This window comes from Priapulus caudatus, unplaced genomic scaffold (assembly GCF_000485595.1).
Source record: "Priapulus caudatus unplaced genomic scaffold, Priapulus_caudatus-5.0.1 Scaffold1498, whole genome shotgun sequence".
NCBI lineage: Eukaryota > Metazoa > Priapulida > Priapulimorpha > Priapulimorphida > Priapulidae > Priapulus > Priapulus caudatus.
Genome location: NW_014578559.1, coordinates 7,526 through 29,864, shown reverse-complemented (window position 1 = coordinate 29,864; position 22,339 = coordinate 7,526). Strand labels below are relative to the sequence as shown.

General features: G+C 50.2%; 5 protein-coding genes across 6 annotated transcripts; 2 read left to right on the top strand and 3 right to left on the bottom strand.

Annotated features, from left to right (window-relative positions):
- Positions 1-271: 271 nt before the first annotated feature.
- On the bottom strand, positions 272-679 carry LOC106816829 (GSK3-beta interaction protein-like). Its single transcript, XM_014821463.1, has one exon. The coding sequence runs from the start codon at positions 662-664 to the stop codon at positions 296-298; it is 369 nt and encodes a 122-aa protein (XP_014676949.1). The 5' UTR covers positions 665-679; the 3' UTR covers positions 272-295.
- Positions 680-1,035: 356 nt separating this feature from the next.
- On the bottom strand, positions 1,036-5,749 carry LOC106816830 (anaphase-promoting complex subunit 13-like). Of its 2 annotated transcripts, none has more exons than XM_014821464.1 (2): positions 5,621-5,749; positions 1,036-1,324 (listed from the first exon to the last, which is right to left on the bottom strand). In XM_014821464.1, exon 2 carries the CDS (start codon positions 1,283-1,285, stop codon positions 1,058-1,060), a length of 228 nt encoding a protein of 75 aa, XP_014676950.1. In that variant the 5' UTR covers positions 1,286-1,324; positions 5,621-5,749; the 3' UTR covers positions 1,036-1,057. The 2 variants fall into 2 exon arrangements, with proteins under 2 accessions (XP_014676950.1, XP_014676951.1); XM_014821465.1 differs by lacking the exon at positions 5,621-5,749 and adding an exon at positions 5,394-5,427.
- A 49-nt stretch (positions 5,750-5,798) lies between these two features.
- LOC106816824 lies at positions 5,799-9,278 on the top strand. Its single transcript, XM_014821459.1, has 5 exons — positions 5,799-5,962; positions 6,594-6,784; positions 7,236-7,398; positions 7,847-8,931; positions 9,174-9,278. Exons 1-5 carry the CDS (start codon positions 5,905-5,907, stop codon positions 9,276-9,278), a joined length of 1,602 nt encoding a protein of 533 aa, XP_014676945.1. The 5' UTR covers positions 5,799-5,904.
- A 1,002-nt stretch (positions 9,279-10,280) lies between these two features.
- On the top strand, positions 10,281-14,291 carry LOC106816823. The gene is made up of 3 exons (XM_014821458.1): positions 10,281-10,358; positions 12,911-13,904; positions 14,278-14,291. The coding sequence occupies exons 2-3, from the start codon at positions 12,911-12,913 to the stop codon at positions 14,289-14,291; spliced, it is 1,008 nt and encodes a 335-aa protein (XP_014676944.1). The 5' UTR covers positions 10,281-10,358.
- Positions 14,292-15,682: 1,391 nt separating this feature from the next.
- Positions 15,683-16,744, bottom strand: LOC106816822 (keratin, type I cytoskeletal 9-like). Its single transcript, XM_014821457.1, has one exon. It carries the CDS (start codon positions 16,742-16,744, stop codon positions 15,683-15,685), a length of 1,062 nt encoding a protein of 353 aa, XP_014676943.1.
- Between the last annotated feature and the right edge of the window lie 5,595 nt (positions 16,745-22,339).

Genomic DNA, 22,339 nt, shown 5'->3' with positions numbered 1-22,339 from the left:
TACGATCGATCGTTGTACGATCGCGCACGGGTGTGCGTTTGTGCTGTCCGATCGTATGCACGTATGTTTGTGCTATATGATCGTATGCAAGTATATCTTTGTCCTATATAATCGCACGCATGTGTATCTGTCTTATATGACCGTATGCACGTATGTTTGTCGTATATATATAAATGTTCACACACTTTTGTATCCTTGTCCTATATGAACACACACTTTTCTATACTCGTCCTATATGATCGTATGTACATATATATACGCTTGTCCCTTCATTCGTGGTTGCCGGGACGACGTCTCAGTGCCTCATCGCCTCCTCACCGCTGTCCTCGTCGCCCGCCTCCCTTTCTTGGCGCTGCGCCAACTCGGCTAGCTTGCTGGCAAGCGCGCCGCCGAACATGAGACGGTAGCGCGGACTGGTGGCGCCGAGCAGCGAGTAGATCGTCTCAAAGTAGCGCCCGTCGCCGTCGACGACGCGGAATCCCTCCGACGTGAGCTCGATGCAGTACGCGGCGCCCTCTAGCGTGCACAGGTCGAGACGGTAGGTGCGCTCGCTGTTGGGAAACGTTGGCGAGACGGATATCGATTGTACGGCGAAGGCGACCTCGCGAACGGCGGCGTCTGCCTCCACGCTGAGCAATCTCGCGTCGGCGTCGCACTTGTCCATTACCTGCAGCCGCTTGTCCGTGCACAGCGAGTATGCGCGCGTGGTACGAACGAACGAGGGAGCGCCGTGATAATCCTTACCGTAGCACGTGTCAGCACGCAACGTTGACTGTACTGTCAACGTAGCGTCGTGATGTCCCCTGCCGTGCGCTCGGGCACCAGTAGGAATAGTTGTGAAGCCTCGAAATATCGCTACCGCCACGCGCACGCGTAATCGCCTGCGAACGTTCGTCAAAAAAATTCAAAATATTTCCACCACGGCACACGCGAAACAGGCAGTGAACTGTCGTAGAGAAATTCGAAATATCTCCACCACAGCACACGCGAAACAGGCCGCGAACGGTCGACGTACGGAACGACTTTCTACGTCTCTGGTCTCCGATAGATCTCCGCTCTAGCTGTTGCTGGAGGTCGGCGGAGGGTCGTGCAGGTTGCTCAGCGCGAGGTCGTTCCACTTCTGCTCCTGCTCACGCAGCGTCTCGTTGCTGTGTCCGTTGTCGGGCTCGAGTTCGGGCAGTTCCATCACGGGCACGGCGATGAGATCGTCCGGAAGCTTCTCAGCACGCCACGCCTCGTCAACAATGTCCATGAGCCGGCCATCTCTGATGTACTCGCTGTCCATCGTTTAATACGAGTGCGAGGTCATCGCCGGTACTGCTGCCTGCAAGTTGAATGACCCAAGTACGTAATAATCGACGTAGGACTTTGTAGATAATTAATAATAAATTTATTAAATAAATTTATCATTTCAGCACAGCGAAGACTATTGACTGACTAAGTGACTATAGTTATATTACTTATAATATAAGAGCTAGTTTATTGTAGACGAAGTTATACAAATGTTTACACTGGCACTGCCACTGCCTGGCCTGAGTTGAATACGTTACTTGTACAGGTACAGTACAGTATCTAGCCCAACCAGACTACGACTGTTTACCGTTTACGTAATAACAAGTGCCGCAGAGCGACTGGGCTCATCTGAGGTCTGTTGCTACGGTTATAAGCGTAACATTTCAGTCGTGCGTAGTGACACCTTTGTGTTTGTTAGGTGCAGATATGCAGATACGCAGTTGTGTGCACATCATTTCAGCAAAAAAAAATTTTATTGCAGAGAGAGAGAGAGAGCGAGAGAGAGGAAAAGAGAGAGGGGGGCGAAAGAGAGAAAGAGAGAGAGAGAGAGTTAGTCAGACTAAATTGTTTAATAACACCCACGCGGCGCGCTACTGTATCAGTTACGTCATCGATCGAAATGTACATTCCGATTTCGCCACGCGGCGTCCAAACTTTTGACGAAGATGGCGGGCAGAGGTAAGGCAGACGCACGTATAACGTACAGATTTCTTCAATGTCGGGGAGGATCAACACATTTCGACTGACAGTCAACCATCGGGCTCTGCAGCATCCACAAGCCAGCATGCTCCACCATATCCCGACATTGCACACTACTGTAACGTCGACGGAGAGAGCCATATGTCAAGGAAAGTACAAAACTGTCAAATTTTCATTGGTAGGTTTGACGATTCATTTCTGCAATTTTACTTATCTCAAGATTGATTAAACTAAAGTTAAGAAAGTAATTCTTTCTGCACTTTTGAGCGCAATATACATTTGACCTATCTTGCCAAGACATTCTTCTCACTCTGTTTCGATAGATGGCGTGCATACTGACTATGTGCAGGGAATAGATAATCGAACTAGTTGCTACCTTCGTTTAGCCCATGCTGTGATACTATCAGCCACCCACCTGACATATGCAGCTAGGGCCTGCATACCTCCCAAATCCCATTGGTTGATACAAATCACGTGCCTGAAACTTCTGTTTTATGGTGCATTGTGACCCTAAACCTAACCCAGGGAAAAAAATACACAGGGGCGGCGGGTGATTTCACCCCCGAAATGCCAAAAAGAGCCCCCGAAAACATGATATCGAAGGCGGCCCCAAAAGAAAAAGTCGCCCTGGAAATCGATTGTCCAGGTCGGTCCCGCCCCTTGCCGCTCTCGCTCGGCGTTGCTGCGCTGCGATGCCTAGGCCTATGCCGCTAGCAGCAGCCGGTTCCCTGGCGCGGTAGAATTCATGGTACGGTGTGACTGTCAAGTGTTTACCATTTAAGCATGCATACATGTGTGTACTGTACTGTATTGCATTCAATCAAGAGTAGATAATATAACAAGAGGGAGACACCCGATTCCCGCATTTTTAACCGATTTTCTCATCAAAATTTGCCACCAATAAAAAAGCAAGTGTATACGTTTCTCCGCTTATTATGACCACTAATCACTCACCTTCGTGGTACTGATATTCGTTTACATATATTTGCTAGCGTATTGCTGTAAATCGTAATCTTGCACGGATATTATATTATCTACTCTTGATTCAATCAAGCAGGCGCTGCCGCCCGCGCGTATATACGTGTGTGGCTGTGTGCCTGTGCGTGTGCTTGCGTGTGTGCTTGCGCGCGTGTGTGCGTGCGTGCCCGTGTGTGCCGGTGTGCCTGAGGGCGTGCTTGCGTGTGTGCCTGCGCGCGTGTGTGCGTGCGTGCCCGTGTGTGCCGGTGTGCCTGAGGGCGTGCTTGCGTGTGTGCCTGCGCGCGTGCATGTGTGCGCGCCCGTGTGTGCCGGTGTGCCTGAGGGCGTGCTTGCGTGTGTGCCTGCGCGCGTGCAATGCGTGCTGCATGCGTGCGTGCATGTGTGCCTGCCGGGCGTGCCTACGTAGAGACCCGTAGGACGCAACGCCGTAGGTTTATAGAACGGTGATCATGGAAAATCCTAATGAAATTCACACGTATATTTTTCCCTGCGGCAACTCGTGTGCATTTCCCGATTGGTAGCTTTTCGTCAATTCCCCGAAAGAGTTTTGCTGTCGCTCTCTCATAGTCCAGCAATGCCAACCCTCTACATTTTAGTAGTGATTAGTTACACGCTCTGAAAACAATTGTGCCCCCCCCCCATACTTCAATCAATGCCGCCCTGCCAGCAAGCACGTACGCAGCGTCGATTGCACAGCCATACACACGTGCCTCGCGGGCCGCTTTCTCAAACCCCTGAGCTTCTGTGAAAAAAGTTGCCTGGAAAGTGGAAAAGAGCCCTGAAAAATGAAAAAGTAGCCCCGAATTTTGGGGGGTTTGCAAAAAAGAGCCCCGGAATTTTTTTTTTTAATTTTTTCCCTGCTCCTAACCATATTAAAAAAAATTTGATTATTGTAAACATTATTTGTTGTTATTAAATTGTTGTAAATAAATCTGTAAATATTTGCGTTAATTGGAAAAAATAGTTAAATAGATAAAGATAGAAAAATACAGAAAACAGGAAAATTAATTAAAAAACAGATGGGATTCGATCCAACACCTTTCAGCCGTGACGCCTGTGCTCTACGCGTTCGGCTATACAGGCTTTATGCAAGGTAGGACTATTTATAGTTGGCCTTAATCAAAAACAGAGTTTTGATAAGTGCTATTGACATTGTATTCTCAACGTACAGAATCTCATATAGAGAATGAAGTTCATATATGATTTAAGGGCGGCATAAACGTTGTTCAAGTAAGTTTTTGCATGCAGAATTTCCACGATCACAGTCTTCCACGATCACACAAGTACATTCAACACAGTTGTCCTTTGTTAACAGTCAACAAATCCATGTTTAACCTCCTCTTAAGCGGTCAAAAAGTTATCAGACACTTACTCTTCGCACGTCAGTGGAAAGCACATTTCATGGTCTTTCGTGCAATAAAGTGATAAAAATGGTTAGGTTCGAAGTGCTGAAACCAAAAAGTGTTCACTCTGTCCATTAGGCTATGTCCTCAGAAAATGTCTGATATCTGACTTTTCCCCACTGCCTTTGACCTGTGACCTCCAATTTTGCACTGTAATGGGTTTCTGCCCATCACACTATACAAGCACACCACGCATAGGTCGAGCCGGTTCAGGGGGAAATATGCCCCTCCGTTTACACATCTTGACCTTTGACCCTTGACCCCAAAATGGTCACTCCGAGTCCTTTCACGATCCTCCCCCCCCCCCGACGTCACGAATATCGTGACCGTACGTCGAGCGGTTAAGATTTGTGCCCAACTGTTGACCAGCGGACGCACTGACGGACGCACGCTAATGTGATTTTACAAGCTGCATCTGACTTCGTCAGATGAGCTAAAAAGCGAGAAGGCAATTTTAAGATATGCCAAGTTGTGGCCAAGTAGTGTGCTGTACATTGTGAGTGTACACTGACAATGTACTCAGTACTGTACAGTACGCTGTACTCTGTACTGTAGTCTACAAACTCAGTACAAGTTACAACTAGTAAACTACATTCTACAGTGTCTATAGCTCCAAGAAACGGTCTTTGCTAGGGTTAGAAGACCTGTGTATATTGACGTTAGCCACACAGCCTGGTCAGTGCCTATGTTCGATACCCAAAACTTGGAATCTGCACAATCTCGAGATTGTGCAGCGATTGTGCTGCCCAAACTGCGGATTCCCTAGTTTGGCTGACCAATCTCAAGATTGGGCAAACTGAAAACAGTCGGTGATTCAACAACCGCTCATAGCGAGTTTATACTACCCAATTATTTATTATAATCATTTAATATTTATAGAAAGGTGCCAAACACATTGAGGAAAGAAGGTATATTACTATATACGACCTTAAGTTATAGTTATGATATAACATTTGAAATCCTAATAATCATATGTTTGTGCAAGCTCTGTTTACCTCTGTTTGCCCAAGCTCTGTTTACCTCTGTTTGCCCAATCTCAAGATTGGTTGCACAAACTGTGGATGCACTGAAATTCCAAGTTTGTGCAAGATTCCAAGTTTGGGCACAACACGTACACTACAGTACACTCTACACTACAGACTACAACATTCACAGTGTGCAAACGTCCTGCCAGTCACTGAGTCAGTGAGTCACTAACAGTAACAATGTGTTCTACTGAAAACAAACTCAGTACACTTAAAACCTACTTTAGTTAACTGTGACGAAGTGATGTCGCGTAGAAGGCGAAGAAAGATTAAATAAACTGTAAATACAACAATTACAAAGGAACCAAAAACATCGACAAAGTCCAACAACAAACACTTCTCACGAAACCATGCGCGCGCAGCGCGGCTCACCGGTAACAAGTGAACACCAATTATTTCACCACGCGAAAGCGTGGAAGCATGATGTTATCATCGTTATGTTGTGTAGGCCTACTGAACTGAATATATTTGAAATACTGTTATTAATATAAAAACCGAGGAGCAAGATGCCCGCTGAAGTACAGAGCACCAAGACGAACATGCTTCGTCTTTGGGACAATCTCAGTATGTAGTTAAGCTACTAGAGAGTCTATACTAAAGGGCGCAAATCCACTTTAGGCACCCCCTCTGGCTGGCCCTACCCCCTACCCCTAACCCTAACCCTAACACACTTCGTGATACCTAAGGTTATACTTTATGACTTAGTGTTAGGGTTCGGGTTTTTGCATCATTCCTTGATATACGGAAAGTCTGTCATCAGTTGATGATACACAGAAATCTGTGCATCACTTTGTGATACCCTAAGCCTAAGGTGCCTAAAGTGGATTTAGTAGTTAGTAGTAGTACTACTACTAGTACTACTGACAGTACTGTAGTAGTATGTACATATTACTACTAGTAGTAGTAGTACTGTGTTGTACAGTAGGTACACCACTAAATTGACTAATCGACACCATTCAGCTTCCAGTTTCATCCTTCACATCTGATCCCCACTTCACCTGGCCCAGTGGCAGTGAGCTCCCGGTTAGATCTTTAAACGCACACATAAAACAAGTCCCAAGCTAGGATTGACCACACCACACACAACAGGAGCTCATATTAATATTAAACTGCTACCAATCAGTACTATCAATCTACTATCAATCACTTGCTAATGCTGCTAAAGTAAATTCTCTATATTTCTCTGCATGTTTAGGCGATTGCAAGCAAGAGTTGAGGTTGAACTCGGCAACGCAGCTCGTCGAGCAGTTGATCCTAAAGCAGAAGGCCACCGGGGACGGAGAGGAAACGTGCGAGGAAGTAAAGTACGCCGTCACTCGGCTGGTCAAAGGCATGGCGAGCGGGCGAGAGTGCATCAGGGTTGGCTTCCCTACTCTGCTCACGGAGGTATGACTATATATATACATGTCTGGCTTCTCCCCCAGGAATTTCAGAAGGCATGTCGTTTGTGGACAGCTTATTGTCACAGACAATTGTTTTTAATTACAACAATTTTACAACAACACACAAACACACAACAATTACAACAATTTTAATAACAATTGTGTTAATTAAGATTGTCAAAGGCTGGAAATTAAGGAATGTGGATTGGACATTAATTAAGGCATGTCGGACAATTTATGTGGGATGACGCAAATTAGCTTCAGCTTTGAACGTATGTCGGATCCTTATTGCCTTGAAGGCCTGGCAAGAACCCATGCATTATGTCATGCTGGAGAATAAATGCTGGAATTTAATCAGATGGGCAACCATGCAGTAAAAGTCACTTGCCCACCGATGTTTGTATGGCTGTATAGTCATGCATTGTTTATTTATTTTCTATTTGCTGTCTTCACAGCTGCTGAAAGAATTTGATTCGGTCACCTGCGAAGACGTTTTATCTCTAGTGAAACAGCATCTCAAGATCCAGGGCAAGAAGGAGGAACAGAAGAACTGCGCGATTGGTCGTATATTCGTCTACCAGTGTCTCATCGTGTCTGGAAAACTTCAGAAAGATAAAGGTGATTACTACAATTAGTACTATGTACTTATAAAAGTCCAGCACCAATAGGTGTGAAAATATCTTCATTGCAATATGAATGGTAGAAAATTGTAGGAAGGGATTATCATCCGCATATGCATAATAGCCATAGTGAAAAACCAAAAGATTCATATATTCTGTTTTTATATTAATAGCTGAGTTATCACTGAATTGTTAGCTAATTAAAGCAGGTGGAATGGCAAATCATTTCGATGTTCTGCCCCATCTGTTAGACTGCTTCTTAAACTGGCACATCCAAGAGTGAATGAAAATTACCAAAAACATAAGGAAATTTAGTCGCGGGTGAACGAAATTTTGTGATAAAGACTCAAGGGTAAATGAAACTGAAATAGTTTAAGAAGCACTGCCAGTTAGAGTATAAAATTAAAGTTTGGCATCCTGAAACCTTCTTTCCCTTCCCCTGGCAGGTGCTCACGTTGAACCCGTGTTGACGCAGCTACTGGAGCTACAGTTGGCGCGGCCACCGCTCGAACCGCTCGTCGCCGAGGCACTCGTGAGCCTCGTCTCCTGCAGCACGGAGCGCCGCTTCCGCAAGCAGCTGTGGCCGACGCTGAGCGGAGGGCTGCGCGGCGGCTGGGACGCGTGCACGCCCGACACGCTGCGTCTGCTGCTCGCGTGCGAGACGCGCCACCCCGACCCCCCCCCCCCCTCCCCCCTCGTCACGCCGGCGTTCGTCGCCGAGCACTGGTCGCACGCGCCGCTCACGTGCGAGGCGAACTTCGCGGCGATCGCGGCGGCAATCGCGCGGCAGCGCGACCCGGCCGCCGCGCTGCACCCGTTCGCTCGCGACCTCGTCGCGACGATGGCCGCCCGGCGACGCCCGAGCGACGTTCGAGCGTTTCTGGCACGCGCTCGTCGACGACGCGCTGTCGGCGACGCCGTGCGGAAGACGCGCGTCGCGATCGCGTATCGCGTCGTCGCGCCGCCTCGCCGCGCTCACCGACGAGACGCTGAGCGCGCCGCGGTCGTTCTGTCCGCGCGTTGTCCGCGCCGCTGCTCGCGACCTCCAGCACGCGGGCAACACGCTGCACGGCGCGGCGGCGCGCGCGGCAGACGACGTCGCGGCGGCGCTGAGCCACGCTCCGGCCGCCGCCCAGGTGAGCGCGTGGACCGGATCGTCGGCGAGGCGGCGCCGGCGTGTGCGGCGCACGCGAGGCTCGAGGAGACGATCGCGCGGCAGATGGCGCCGGCGGCGCACGACGCGCTCGAGCCGCTGCTGCGCGACGCGTTCTCGGGCGATCGCGGCTCGGCAGCGCGGCGCGGGGGAGATGGCGGGCGCGCGCGCGCGTGGCCATCGAGCGGCTACAGACGATTGCGAGCGCGCGCGTGCGCCGCGCGACGCGAGACGCCCCCGCCGCCGTCGCCGACGCGACCATCAAGTTCGTCCTCGCGCACGCGTTCTTCGACGACGTCCACGACGACGGCGGCGGCCCCTCTCCGCCGCTCGACGCGGGCGAACACGCGGCGCTTTCCGCGCGATTCTTCAAGCTCGGCGTGTGGAGGGCCACCAGCCGGGAGATTGCCGCCAAGCGAAACCCGATGTACGAACTCCTCCAGCGCGCGCGATGAGCTGCGGGGAGCGCGGCGCAGACGAGGCCCTTCGCGCGCCGGCACGAGAAGCTGTGGCGCGCCGCCGTCGCCGCGGCGACCGACCTCGAGGCGCGGCGCGCGGCCGGGGAGCGTGCGGGCGTCGCGTGGCGCTGTCGACGGCTCGTGGGTTACGCGGCGCTGCAGCTGTTCGTGGGGCCGGAGGAGGTTGAGGACTCGCTCAGCGACGTCCTCGTCTGCCAGAGCAAAGCATACGAGGAGAAGAAGGGGAAGGGGAAGGAAAGAAAGTGAAGAGAAAGGAGCGAAGAAGACAAAGGAAGGGAGAATGAGAAGGAGGGGGAGGAGCGGGATGGCAGGCGGTGCTGCTGACGTCGTCACGGGGCTGCTCTCGCGGCCCGAGCATCTCTGCAAGCCGCTGCTGCTCGAGGCGTTCAGGCTTCTCATCCAGAGCTAACATGCGGGTCTGTGCCCGCCTTGTCGACGTTCTAAACACGAGCGCAAAGACGGCAGCGCGAGGATGAGGAGGAGGAGAGGAGAGGAGGGAGGAGAGATGGAAGCGGAGGAGGGCAGCGGAGACGAAGAAGATGAGGAGGAGTCTGAGGAGGAAAGTGACGACGATGACGACGACGATGATGATGATGCAGAGGTTGGTGGAATGGCGGGTTTCGCGCCGGTTTAGGCTTGTCGCTGGCACATCCCTTTAGTGATATAAAATTGTCAAAGTCGTTCAATGTCGTTAGTTGGGCTAAAAATCCCACAAATATTTTGATAATTTGTTCACGTTTCTGACATAGTAGATGCCCTTAGTACCTAATTAATTATTTCAGTTAACAACTAAATTACAAGTGGATAAACGACACTATTATAATCGGCTTTAATTGCCCATGTTTCGTACGGTTTTACATAATCACGATTTTAAATAATAATATTAATAATTCATTCATTTTTGCACGTCATCAGTTTTTATGAGATTACATCCACACAAAAAACGCTATGCTTTTTTTTGAGGCTTGACGCTCCGGGAGAGAGGCTTATCTAATTAAAGAGGGTTTGCAATCGTCCCTAGAATCGAAAAAAAATGAATATTTCTGCGTCAGAGCGATGACGAGATTGCAATCGTAACAGGAGATTTGCGCGTCGGAGCGATGACGAGCGTTTGTGATTGGTTGCAGGTGGACGAGGGGCTTCGCGCGGCCGTGAAGGAGCGCTCGGGGAGGCGGCCGCGCACAGCGACCCGAGTCAGAGCCCGACCTCGACGACGACGCCATGTTCCGCCTCGACGCGGTCACGCCGACGCCTTCCGCAGCCAGAAGAAGTCGACGAAGGAGGAGCAGAGGAAGGCCGCCCGCGAGTTCTCCACTTCAAGATGAGGTTGGTAGCCATCGTCGTCGCGAGGAGGGAGCGGGGTCCCACCCTGGTGAGGCGGAGATGACTAGGTGCCCCGCGATATCTCGATTGTGATGTAAACGTTTTTGTCTTAGTGTACAAGTGTTAGTTTTTTGCATGCGAGGACTCAAGATGAGGTTAGTTCTTGTCGATAGGAGAGGGGGGGGGACTCCTTCATCACCGACGCGGAGATGGCCGGGTCCTAACCCCAGGTATCTCAGATCATGATTTGAGCATTTTTGTCTTAGTGTACAAGTTAACATACGAGAGGAATGTGGTGGGTAGTTTTGGCGTACGAGTTCTTGTCTTAGTGTTAATTTTTGAGTGAGGGACATGCCGTTAGTGACAGTGAATCTGCCTCCTATACAGAGACATGTCAGGCTCTGCCTGCACTCACGGGCGTAGTTACAGTAGATCCGCATCCTATAGACATGGGCCAGGGCCCGTTGGCAGAAAACAAAATTAGCCACATTAACTTCCACTCGTAAACCGTTGACAGAACATCGCAAAGTTACGAGAATGAAAAATCCTCGAAAATATCCTCTTATTAACTTACGAGAGCCCAGACCCTCTCGTAACTTTATATTAAGTGAAAATAACATATTACACTACGAATTACAATTATAGTGATAATAATAATGAATAAAATATGTGTTTTTCTTGAAAAACAGTCAAAATCATTAATTATCTACTGATCATAAAACAAAACAAAACATTTACAAATGGCTATTCCAAAACATTAGCATTCACTTTAATACGATTTTTCTGACAACGGCCCCCAGGCCTCAGCCTACACTCCGGGGGTAGTTACAGTAGGTTGGCATCCTATAGACATGGGCCAGGCATCTGCTGCACTCCAGGGGGTAGTTACAGTAGATCTGCATCCTATAGACATGGGCCAGGCCTCTGCCTGCACTCATGGGGGTAGTTACATTAGATCCGCATCCTATAGACATGGGTCAGGCCTCTGCTGCCACTCAGGGGGTAGTTACATTAGATCCGCATCCATAAGACATGGGTCAGGCCTCTGCTTGCCACTCATGGTGGTAGTTACATTAGATCCGCATCCTATAGACATGGGCCAGGCCTCTGCCTGCACTCATGGGGTAGTTACATTAGATCCGCATCCTATAGACATGGGTCAGGCCTCTGCCTGCACTCATGGTGGTAGTTACATTAGATCCGCATCCTATAGACATGGTCAGGCCTCTGCCTGCAATCATGGGTGTAGTTACAGTAAATCTGCATCCTATAGACATGGGCCAGGCCTCTGCCTGCACTCATGGGGGTAGTTACAGTAGATCCGCATCCTATAGACATGGGCCAGGCCTCTGCCTGCACTCATGGTGGTAGTTACATTAGATCCGCATCATATAGACATGGGTCAGGCTTCTGCCTGCCACTCTATGGGGGCAGTTACAGTAGATCGCATCCTATAGACATGCGCCAGGCCTCTGCCTGCACTACTAGGGTAGTAGCGGTGGATCTGCATCGTGTAGAGACGGTTCGAAGTTCGAACCTCAGCCTTTTCGAATCGGGTTAGTGGCAGTGCATCTGCGTCTTTAGAGAGGGTTTGAACTCAGCCTTCACTCATGGGGAGTAGTGATCTGCTCGTGTAGAGACGGGCCAGACCTCCCCCTTCACACTCATATGTGGGTAGTTTCAGTAGACCTATGTCTCGTTAAGACGGTTCACGCCTCCAAATCCGCACATGTCTAACCGCTGAGTGCTCTGCGATTCGTATTAACAGAATAAGATGGCTAAATCCAGATAGGGTAGTGGTAGAGGACGTGCATCCTGTAGAGACAGGCCAGACCTCCCCCTTCACTCTCCTGGGGGTAGTTTCAGTAGACCTGTGTCCCGTAGAGACGGTCTAGTAGACCCCCCCCCCTTCACTCTTCTGGAGGTGTTTCAGTAGACCGTGGTCCTGTAGAGACGGTCCAGACCTCCCCCTTCACTCTCCTGGGGGTAGTTTCAGTAGACCTGTGTCCCGTAGAGGTGGTCCAGACCTCCCCCTTCACTCTCCTGGGGGTAGTTTCAGTAGACCTGTGTCCTGTAGAGACGGTCCAGACCTCCCCTTTCACTCTCCTGGGGGTAGTTTTAGTAGATCTGTGTCCGTAGAGACGGTCCAGACCTCTCCCTTCACCCTCCTGGAGGTAGTTTCAGTAGACCTGTGCTCCGTAGAGACAGGTCCAGACCTCCCCCTTCACTCTCCTGGGGGTAGTTTCAGTAGACCTGTGTCCCGTAGAGACGGCTCATGCCTTCCTTTTGAATGTGTCTCACCGGGCACTCCGTGATTTCGTTGCAGATGATAGTTGCAGTAGATCTGCGTCCTATAGAGACGGTCCGGGCCTTGGCCTACTCTCGTGGGGTAGTAGCAAAGAATCTGCATCACATAGAGATGGTCGAGACCTTTAATTGCCTTTACTCATCGGGTTAGTAGTAGCAGGAGATCTGCATCCCATTAATCACGGTCCATGCTTCCCAAATCGGACGCGTGTAATTACGGCCCGAGCGCTCTCTGATTTTTGTTGCAGATGCCTGGAGCTGCTGGACATGCTCGCTCACAGCAAGGCGACGCCGGCCACCGTCCTCGTCGACTCGCTCGACCGCCTCCTCCGCGTCGGCCTCTCAGAGAGGGAGCCACCGGGGGCGGCGAGGACGCCGTCGCGCCCGAGCGTCTCGCCACGCTCGTCGCCGCCGGCGTCAAGACTCTGCGCGGCGCCTCGGTCGAAGACACGCGCCTCGCCTCGCTGCTCGAGACGGCGCGCGCCGCCGCGGCGAAGACGGGCCCCGCGCGGCCGTGCCGTCGCCGCGAGATCGTGTCCTCGCTCGTCGACCTCCGTGCGCCGCGAGCGAGGGGCGCCGCCGCGGGGCGGAAGAGGGCGCACCGAGCGCGCTGCCGCACGCTGCTGCGCGACTGCTACGTCGGCGGCGTCTGCCGGGCGGCTGTTCGAGGAGGCGGCGCGGGGGCAGCGCGCGTCCGCGTGGGCGCTGCGGGAGGACTTTGTTCGCGCTCCTGCAGCCGGCGCCGCGGCCCTTCGCGCAGGGCGCTCGTCCTGCGCGCGCTCGTCGCGCTGCTACGCCAGCGCACCGCGCGGGCGGATGACGGCGACGCGGCGGAGTTTCTCGGGCGGTCGGCGCGTGGCGGGTTGCCGCGGCGACGGCGAGGCGCGCGCGCGGGCGGCGGCAGCTCGTTTGCGCGCGAGCTCGTTGCGCTGCTCGGCGTGATGGCGCGATCATCGCCGCCAGAGGGCGCCGCGTTCTGGAGCGACGAGCTGGCGGCGGCGGTCGTGGCGCTGTTTCCGTCGCTGCCGCGGAAGATGAGGGACCAGTGCTTCGAGGCGATGCAGGGGCCGCGCGTCGCCGCCGCGTGGAAGGATGCTGTCGCAGAGGTGAGGAAGAGCCTGAAGACGGGAGGGAAGGAGACCGGAGAGAAGAGGATAGTGAAGGAGAAGGAGCAGGCCGGCGGGGAATCGACGGAGGAGGAGGAAGCCGAGAGCGCGACGAACGAAAAGAAGCAGAAGAAGAGCAAGCAGAAGAAACAGAAGAAGGGGAAGGAAACGGAAGGAAAGAAAGACGATATGAGAGTGGATGCCGATCGTACCGATGCAAAAGTAAAGAAGGTGAAAAAATCAAAGCGAAAACAAGCAGAAGAGCCGTATTCTCCCGCGAAAAAGGAGAAGAACTGATTCGTGCAAGACTATGATTTAGTCGCGTACTTCTCGTAAGTCGATCATCGTTTTATCAGTCTTCGATTTTAATAGGTGGAGAATTTTACCATTGTGTTTAGTTTTGTCACGTAATGCTGAAATGTCTAGCTTCTGTTTCATGGTAGTGCTTGCCTAATTATGTGTGCTACTGAAACTTTTGTGTATCATCAGGTGAATACAATTTTTTGTAGCAAGAAATCCATGAAAGTTTAATATTATATATTGGTAACGTTTTATCTTCTTTTACTTCATATTTGGTTGGTAATTCCTTTGTTTTAATATTGCATAGTCATGTCAAAATATCTTCTACATACTACCAAGAGATAAAAGAGCATAATAAATGAACATCATGTAGTTGTATCACGCATGTCGTGCCAAAGGAACGAAAAATAATGTCAAATGTTACATTGTAACCATATAAAAAGTGATAGTTAGAAATAACTATGAAGCTAGTAAAACTGGCCACACGCAAAATGACCCTTTATCAAGTTGCTTCTCATGAAATACTAATTAAACCAATGTTGAAGTTGTTCGTGTATTTTCGACACTCACACCTTTGTTTATTATACACATGATTGTGATCGCACACTGCACAATCATTCAGTTCTTTGAATAAACTCACAGATTGTTTACGTACATAAAAGACACCAATTACACTGCTATAAGAACAGCAACAGGTCATTAAACAAGGGGTTGTGATTACCCATACTTGGGACGCAGCACAAGACAATATCAGAAGCAATAGTCCTTTAGCTATGAAGGCTATAGCTATTTCGTATACATGTACCACTGCACATAATTTTGATATCTTTAACCTGGTCCCGCTATGTTGCTATATCATCACTACCACCCACAGTCTTGAACATTGTGATTTGTACTGAATCTCAAACCTATCAGTCTTATGTTTCTTTCCATCAATATGGTCTCCGCTATGGAAAGAGTATATATATATATATAAAAATATCAGGTCGTAAAAATAACGTTGATGAAATCGCGTTCTAAACGACGTAGTAATAGGAATCGGTACACCAGGGTGGAATTCCAGATGGAGAGATAAACTGGTGCTCGTGTTGTAAAGATTCAAACACTGTTCCGACATATCTTACACTTTAGGTTTTTTATTACGGCAACCTCCCCAGTAACAGCTACACCTACAGCATGCCTCTATTACTATCAGCGTTCGTCGTCACTCACTAGTTCTCCTACCACCACACGCAACCAACATTAACGAAATCGAAATAAACCCGGTCGACTTTAAAAATGTTCCGTGTGCCACCATACTTCGATTCAACCGCTAAAAATCTTTCGACATATCAAACCGGTGGGCTTCATTAAAAAAAACCGTGACGCCGGCTCAACAACGTCTCCTAGTCGATGTCTCCACACGCTTCAGTGTTTCACCGCAATCGGTCTCTCGTACGTCATTGTGAAGACCGCTAACAAAGTTCTGGCGGTGCATTCACTGTTCTCCGGCAAACTAGACGCGACGCGCGGCCGCCGCCCGGACAGAGCGTGAACCAGGGCGCCCGGGGAGGAACGAGCAGATCCTCCTCCACCGCGTCATCGGGAGCGACGAAGGAGGTGCGAGCGGAGATCTCAGAATGGCACCCTCGGATAACGACCGAAGTTCTGCCGGCTGAGCGAGAAGCCGACAAACTGCCCGGAGAAACGCGGCATGCCCGGCTGCGACTGCGCCTGAAGGTTCTGCTTCCACTGCAAGCTCTGCGGTCGAAACAGGTTGACACCTGGCAGATTCTGAGCGGCCATCTGGCTGCCGGACGGCCCATCAAAGTTCCGGTTGCTGCCGGACTGCCCGCCGTATCCCTGGTTACCGGACCGCCCGCCGTAACCTTGGTTACCGGACTGCCCGCCGTAACCTTGGTTACCGGACTGCCCGCCGAAGTTCAAGTTGTTGGACCGTCTGCCATAGCCTTGGTTACCGGACTGCCCGGAGAAATTCTGGCCGGAGGAGGACTGCCCGTTCAAGCTCTGCATGGCCGAGCTAGACTGACCGTTCCGGCCGCCGGGCTGGTCGTTGCTGCCGCGCTGCCGACTGCTCCACACGTCCGCGCTCTGGTTGCTCCTCCGCATGCCACCCAAGCCACCGCCGCCGCCGAACCCCTGCCCCTGTTGCTGCATGCGCGTCTCTCCGTTGCCCATCACCACGTCGCCGCCGCCTCCGCGACCGCCCGCCGCGCCGTCGTCCTTCCCCAACGAGCGCCGCTCTCCGCCGCCGCGCGACTGCACCTTCGCCGGCGGCGACACGCCCGACCCCCCGGCGCGACCCGGCGCCTCGCCCATCGCCGCGCGCTGCCCGCCGCCAGGGTGCAGCACGGGCGCGATCGGCACGATGATCTGCTCCGGCGGCGGCGCGACGACGCGGCCGCTGTTCTGGAAGACGCGCAGCGTGCACTTGTCGGTGATGTCGTCGAGCGTCTCGACGTTGACATAGCCGTCGAGGTCACGGTCGTAGTACTGCACGCTGATGTTGGTGAGGCCGAGGCGCGCCTCGAGGATCTGGTAGAGCAGCTCGCGGCTCGACGGCCGGATCACGCGGATCTTGCGGATGTCGTCCTCGGAGATGTAGACGCGAACGACGATCTCCTTGCTCTTCGACGACGCCGACGACAGGCACGACTGTCCGGCCTGCATAGCCATCCTGAAAGTGCAGAGAGCAGCGTCGGGTAAGAGATGTGTGGTCTGTGTGGCAGGCCCACGACGGGTATTACAATAATACAATCTGAAATACCGTTCACAAGAAATTGGAAAATGACATCAATACACACGATTTTTCGGTATGTGAACGCTTCTTGGTGCTACTGAGTGAAATCAACAACAAATACTAGTAGTAGTTTAGATTGTACAGTGCAGATTTTGTAGTGTATAGTAGTGATTAGTAGTACACACTAGTAGTGTGGTCTTAATCTACACTACAACATCTCACTAGCGATAGTAGTCACGTGACCTAAAAGTGACGAACAGCACAAGTTGAATTTTGGAGCATTTTTACAATATGATAACTATTACATTTCTATAAGTATTATAGCTCATAATAAGCAGGAGATATCAAATAATTATGTTACAATCCAGCGTGCATTGTTTATTCTATTGTCTACTAGCTGAAACTTGCTGTATGCACTGTAGCTAAAGCCCCCGTCACACTAGAGCTACGTTCATCACGATCGCCCCACGCTCAAAAAATTTGGCCGAGCGTGGACAATTGGGCCCCAGCGCCGAGACTACGATCTAAGGGCGTCTTTACCCCGATCTCATTGCGCCCAACAAGCTTTCACCATGCTCCATACCACACCCGCATCACGCTTGCACTGCGCCCACTGTGTCTTTATTGCGACCAATCTGATCGCATTGCGTTCAAACGACGCTTTCACTGCGCCTAAGCGCTCACCGCGCCTCAACTGCGCGCCAGTCACGCTCCTAGTGCAACTTAATCATGCTCAGACGTAGTAACAGCATGATGAAAACGTATTGACGTTGTGCTGAGAACGGGGAGACAATTTTCACGCACCCGACAGTCGACACGCTTGCGATACGATCATTAAGTTCGTACTACGCTCGAGTTACATGGCTACTACGCCTTCCACGTTTCTAATGCGCCCGCACTGCGCTGTCTTTCCGCCACGCTCGCACCACAATTGTTTTGAACATGCTCAAAATTTGGCCACGCTCTCCACGCTCATGGTGACTGTACTGCGCTCGATCCGATCATTGCGATTGCAGTACGTCCATAGACGTTCATACTGCGTTCTACGCGTTTCCACCATGTTCTTAGAGTGCAGTACGAGCGTAGTGAGATCGGGGCCTGGTGTGACGGGGGTTTAATGCAGTGCATTGATTCAATGGTAACTTACCTTAGTCAGACAGAGTTGTACAAGACAGCAAATTTTAACCAGTATTAATGGCTATACCATCACAAACCTTATTATTACAGCTATAGAACTTTATACTAGTTACTTGTTGTATAATAGATTATAAACAGTTAATGTATCATATAAAGTAGTAAGATAGTACTTAATGTATCATAGAAAGTACTTAGTAAGATAGTAATGTATCATAGAAAGTAGTAAGATAGTAATGTATCAAATTAGAAAGTAAACTCAGCAACTCAACTTTTATTTACAGCCACTTTATTACAGTCATAGTTACACAAATGATATTATGCTAGTATATAATAGATTAGTAGAAAATATTTCAAATTAGAGAGCAAGCTGCAACTCAAATTAAATTCATATTCAAGGACAATACTGTGTCGGTGTTCGGATGTTAATCGATCAAAGTGAGTTATTTAACGATGTAATTTATTATAAGTGGTGCAATAACAAAGTAGAAAATACCAGTCATTAATATATCATATTACAATTTACATTATTTCTTGAGTTGAACCATAATATGAATAATTCTAATTTGTTTTTATGATTTAATGTGGATATAATGGAAATGCATGGTGACTCCACAGGTAGGTAACTAACTTCCATTTTCTGGTCTGTTTCCATGTAGAACGGTAGGTGTCAGCACTATCTAATAGTTCTGACACCTAACCAATGTATGATTGGGTTGAGTATAAATACCAATCACGTGACCTAAAAGTGACGAATTTGATTAAAAACAGTTGAATTTTGGAGCATTTTTACAATATGATATAACTATTACATTTCTATAAGTATTATAGCTCATAATAAGCAGGAGATATCAAATAATTATGTTACAATGATTATGATACAATCTATTCTTAGCATTTTGAGTTGACGATGGGTGGTTTTGAACAATGTTACTTTATGTTCAAAACATCACACCGGCAAACTACCGCGAAAATCGCACACACTCGTTTTGTGACTAGTTAGTCAACTTTGATTAACTCGTCCCACTATATGCAAGCACCTAGAAAAACGATCTTAGATTGAGAACAACTTACAATAGTTTTTATAATAATCTGTTGTGTAATGAAACGGTTAAAAAATATACTGCCACCACCGATTTCTGGCCATTGGCACAATGGCAAAACAGTCGAGCTGCTACTAGAGTGCAGCGTGCATTGTTTATTCTATTGTCTACTAGCTGAAACTTGCTGTATGCACTGTAGCTAAAGCCCCCGTCACACTAGAGCTACGTTCATCACGATCGCCCCACGCTCAAAAAATTTGGCCAAGCGTGGCCAATTGGGCCCCATCGCCGATACTACGATCTATGGGCGTCTTTACCCCGATCTCATTGCGCCTAACAAGCTTTCACCATGCTCCATACCACACCCGCATCACGCTTGCACTGCGCCCACTGTGTCTTTATTGCGACCAATCCGATCACATTGCATTCAAACGACGCTTTCACTGCGCCTAGAAGCAACGCTCACCGCGCCTCAACTGCGCGCCAGTCACGCTCCTAGTGCAACTTAATCATGCTCAGACGTAGTAACCGATGAAAACGCATTGACATTGTGCTGAGAACGGGGAGACAATTTTCACGCACCCGACAGTCGACACGCTTGCGATACGATCATTAAGTTCGTACTACGCTCGAGTTACATGGCTATGCGCGGTGCGCCCGCGCGACGCGAGACGCCCCCGCCGCGTCGCCGACGCCGACCATCAAGTTCGTCCTCGCGCACGCGTTCTTCGACGACGTCCACGACGACGGCGGCGGCCCCTCTCCACCGCTCGACGCGGGCGAACACGCGGCGCTTTCGCGCGGATTCTTCAAGCTCGGCGTGTGGAGGGCCACCAGCCGGGAGATTGCCGCCAAGCGAAACCCGATGTACGAACTCCTCCAGCGCGCGGATGAGCTGCGGGGGAGCGCGGCGCAGACTAGGCCCTTCGCGCGCCGGCACGACAAGCTGTGGCGCGCGGCCGTCGCCGCGGCGACCGACCTCGAGGCGCGGCGCGCGGCCGGGGAGCGTGCGGGCGTCGGCGTGGCGCTGTCGACGCTCGTGGGTTACGCGGCGCTGCAGCTGTTCGTGGGGCCGGAGGAGGTCGAGGACTCGCTCAGCGACATCCTCGTCTGCCAGAGCAAAGCATACGAGGAGAAGAAGGGGAAGGGGAAGGAAAAGAAAGTGAAGGAGAAAGGAGCGAAGAAGACAAAGGAAGGGGAGAATGAGAAGGAGGGGGAGGAGCCGGGATGGCAGGCGGTGCTGCTGGACGTCGTCACGGGGCTGCTCTCGCGGCCCGAGCATCTCTGCAAGCCGCTGCTGCTCGAGGCATTCAGGCTTCTCATCCCAGAGCTAACATGCGAGTCTGTCCGCGGCCTTGTCGACGTTCTAAACACGAGCGCAAAGACGGCAGCGGAGGAGGAGGAGGACGAGGAGGAGGAGGGAGGAGAGATGGAAGCGGAGGAGGGCAGCGGAGACGAAGAAGATGAGGAGGAGTCTGAGGAGGAAAGTGACGACGATGACGATGACGATGATGATGATGCAGAGGTTGGTGGAATGGCGGGTTTCGCGCCGGTTTAGACTTGTTGCTGGCACATCCCTTTAGAGATATAAAATTGTAAAAGTCGTTCAATGTCGTTAGTTGGCTAAAAATCCCACAAATATTTTGATAATTTGGTTCACGTTTCTGACAATAGTAAATGACCTTAGTACCTAATTAATTATTTCAGTTAACAACTAAATTACAAGTGGATAACGACACTATTATAATCGGCTTTAATTGCCCATGTTTCGTACGTGTTTTACAAAATCACGATTTTAAATAATATTAATATTTATTCATTATTGGACATCATCAGTTTTTATTGCGATTACATCCACACACAAAAACGCTATACTTTTTTTTGAGGCTCGACGCTCCGGGAGAGAGGGCTTATCTTATTAAAGAGGGTTTGCAATCGTCCCTATAGAATCGAAAAAAACGAATATTTCTGCATCAGAGCGATGACGAGATTGCAATCGTAACAGGAAGATTTGTGCGTCGGAGCGATGACGAGCGATTGTGATTGGTTGCAGGTGGACGAGGGGCTTCGAGCGGCCGTGAAGGGAGCCCTCGGGGAGGCGGCCGCGCACAGCGACCGCGAGTCAGAGCCCGACCTCGACGACGACGCCATGTTCCGCCTCGACGCGGTCATCGCCGACGCCTTCCGCAGCCAGAAGAAGTCGACGAAGGAGGAGCAGAGGAAGGCCGCCCGCGAGCTTCTCCACTTCAAGATGAGGTTGGTAGTCATCGTCGTCGGAGGGGGGAGGGGGTGCCACCCTCGGTGAGGCGGAGATGACTGGGTGCCACCCCCGGATATCTCGATTGTGATGTAAACGTTTTTGTCTTAGTGTACAAGTGTTAGTTTTTGCATGCGAGGACTCAAGATGAGGTTAGTTCTTGTCGATAGGGCGAGGGAGGGGGGGACACCTTCATCACCGACGTGGAGATTGCCGGGTCCTAACCCCGGGTATCTCAGATCATGATTTGAGCATTTTTGTCTTAGTGTACAAGTTAACATACGAGAGGAATGTGGTGGGTAGTTTTAGCATAAGAGTTCTTGTCTTAGTGTTAATTTTTGAGTGAGATGACATGCGTTAGTGACAGTGAATCTGCATCCTATACAGAGACATGCCAGGCCTCTGCCTGCACTCACGGGCGTAGTTACAGTAGATCCGCATCCTATAGACATGGGCCAGAGGCCTGTTGTCAGAAACAAAATTAGCCCTATTAACTTCCACTCGTAAACCGTTGACAGAAACATCGCAAAGTTACGAGAATGAAAAATCTTCGAAAATATCCTCTTATTAACATTACGAGAGCCCAGACCCTCTCGTAACTTTAATATTAAGATGAAAATAACACATTTACACTACGAATTACAATTATAGTGATAATAATAATGAATAAAATATGTTTTTCTTGAAAAACACGTCAAAATCATTAATTATCTACTGATCATAAAACAAAACAAAACATTTACAAATGGCGTATTCCAAAACATTAGCATTCACTTTAATACGATTTTTCTGACAACGGCCCCCAGGCCTCAGCCTACACTCCCGGGGGTAGTTACAGTAGGTTGGCATCCTATAGACATGGGCCAGGCCTCTGCCTACACTCCCGGGGGTAGTTACAGTAGGTTGGCATCCTATAGACATGGGCCAGGCCTCAGCCTACACTCCCGGGGGTAGTTACAGCAGGTTGGCATCCTATAGACATGGACCAGGCCTCTGCCTGCACTCATGGGGGTAGTTACAGTAGATCCGCATCCTATAGACATGGACCAGGCCTCTGCCTGCACTCATGGGGGTAGTTACAATAGATCTGCATCCTA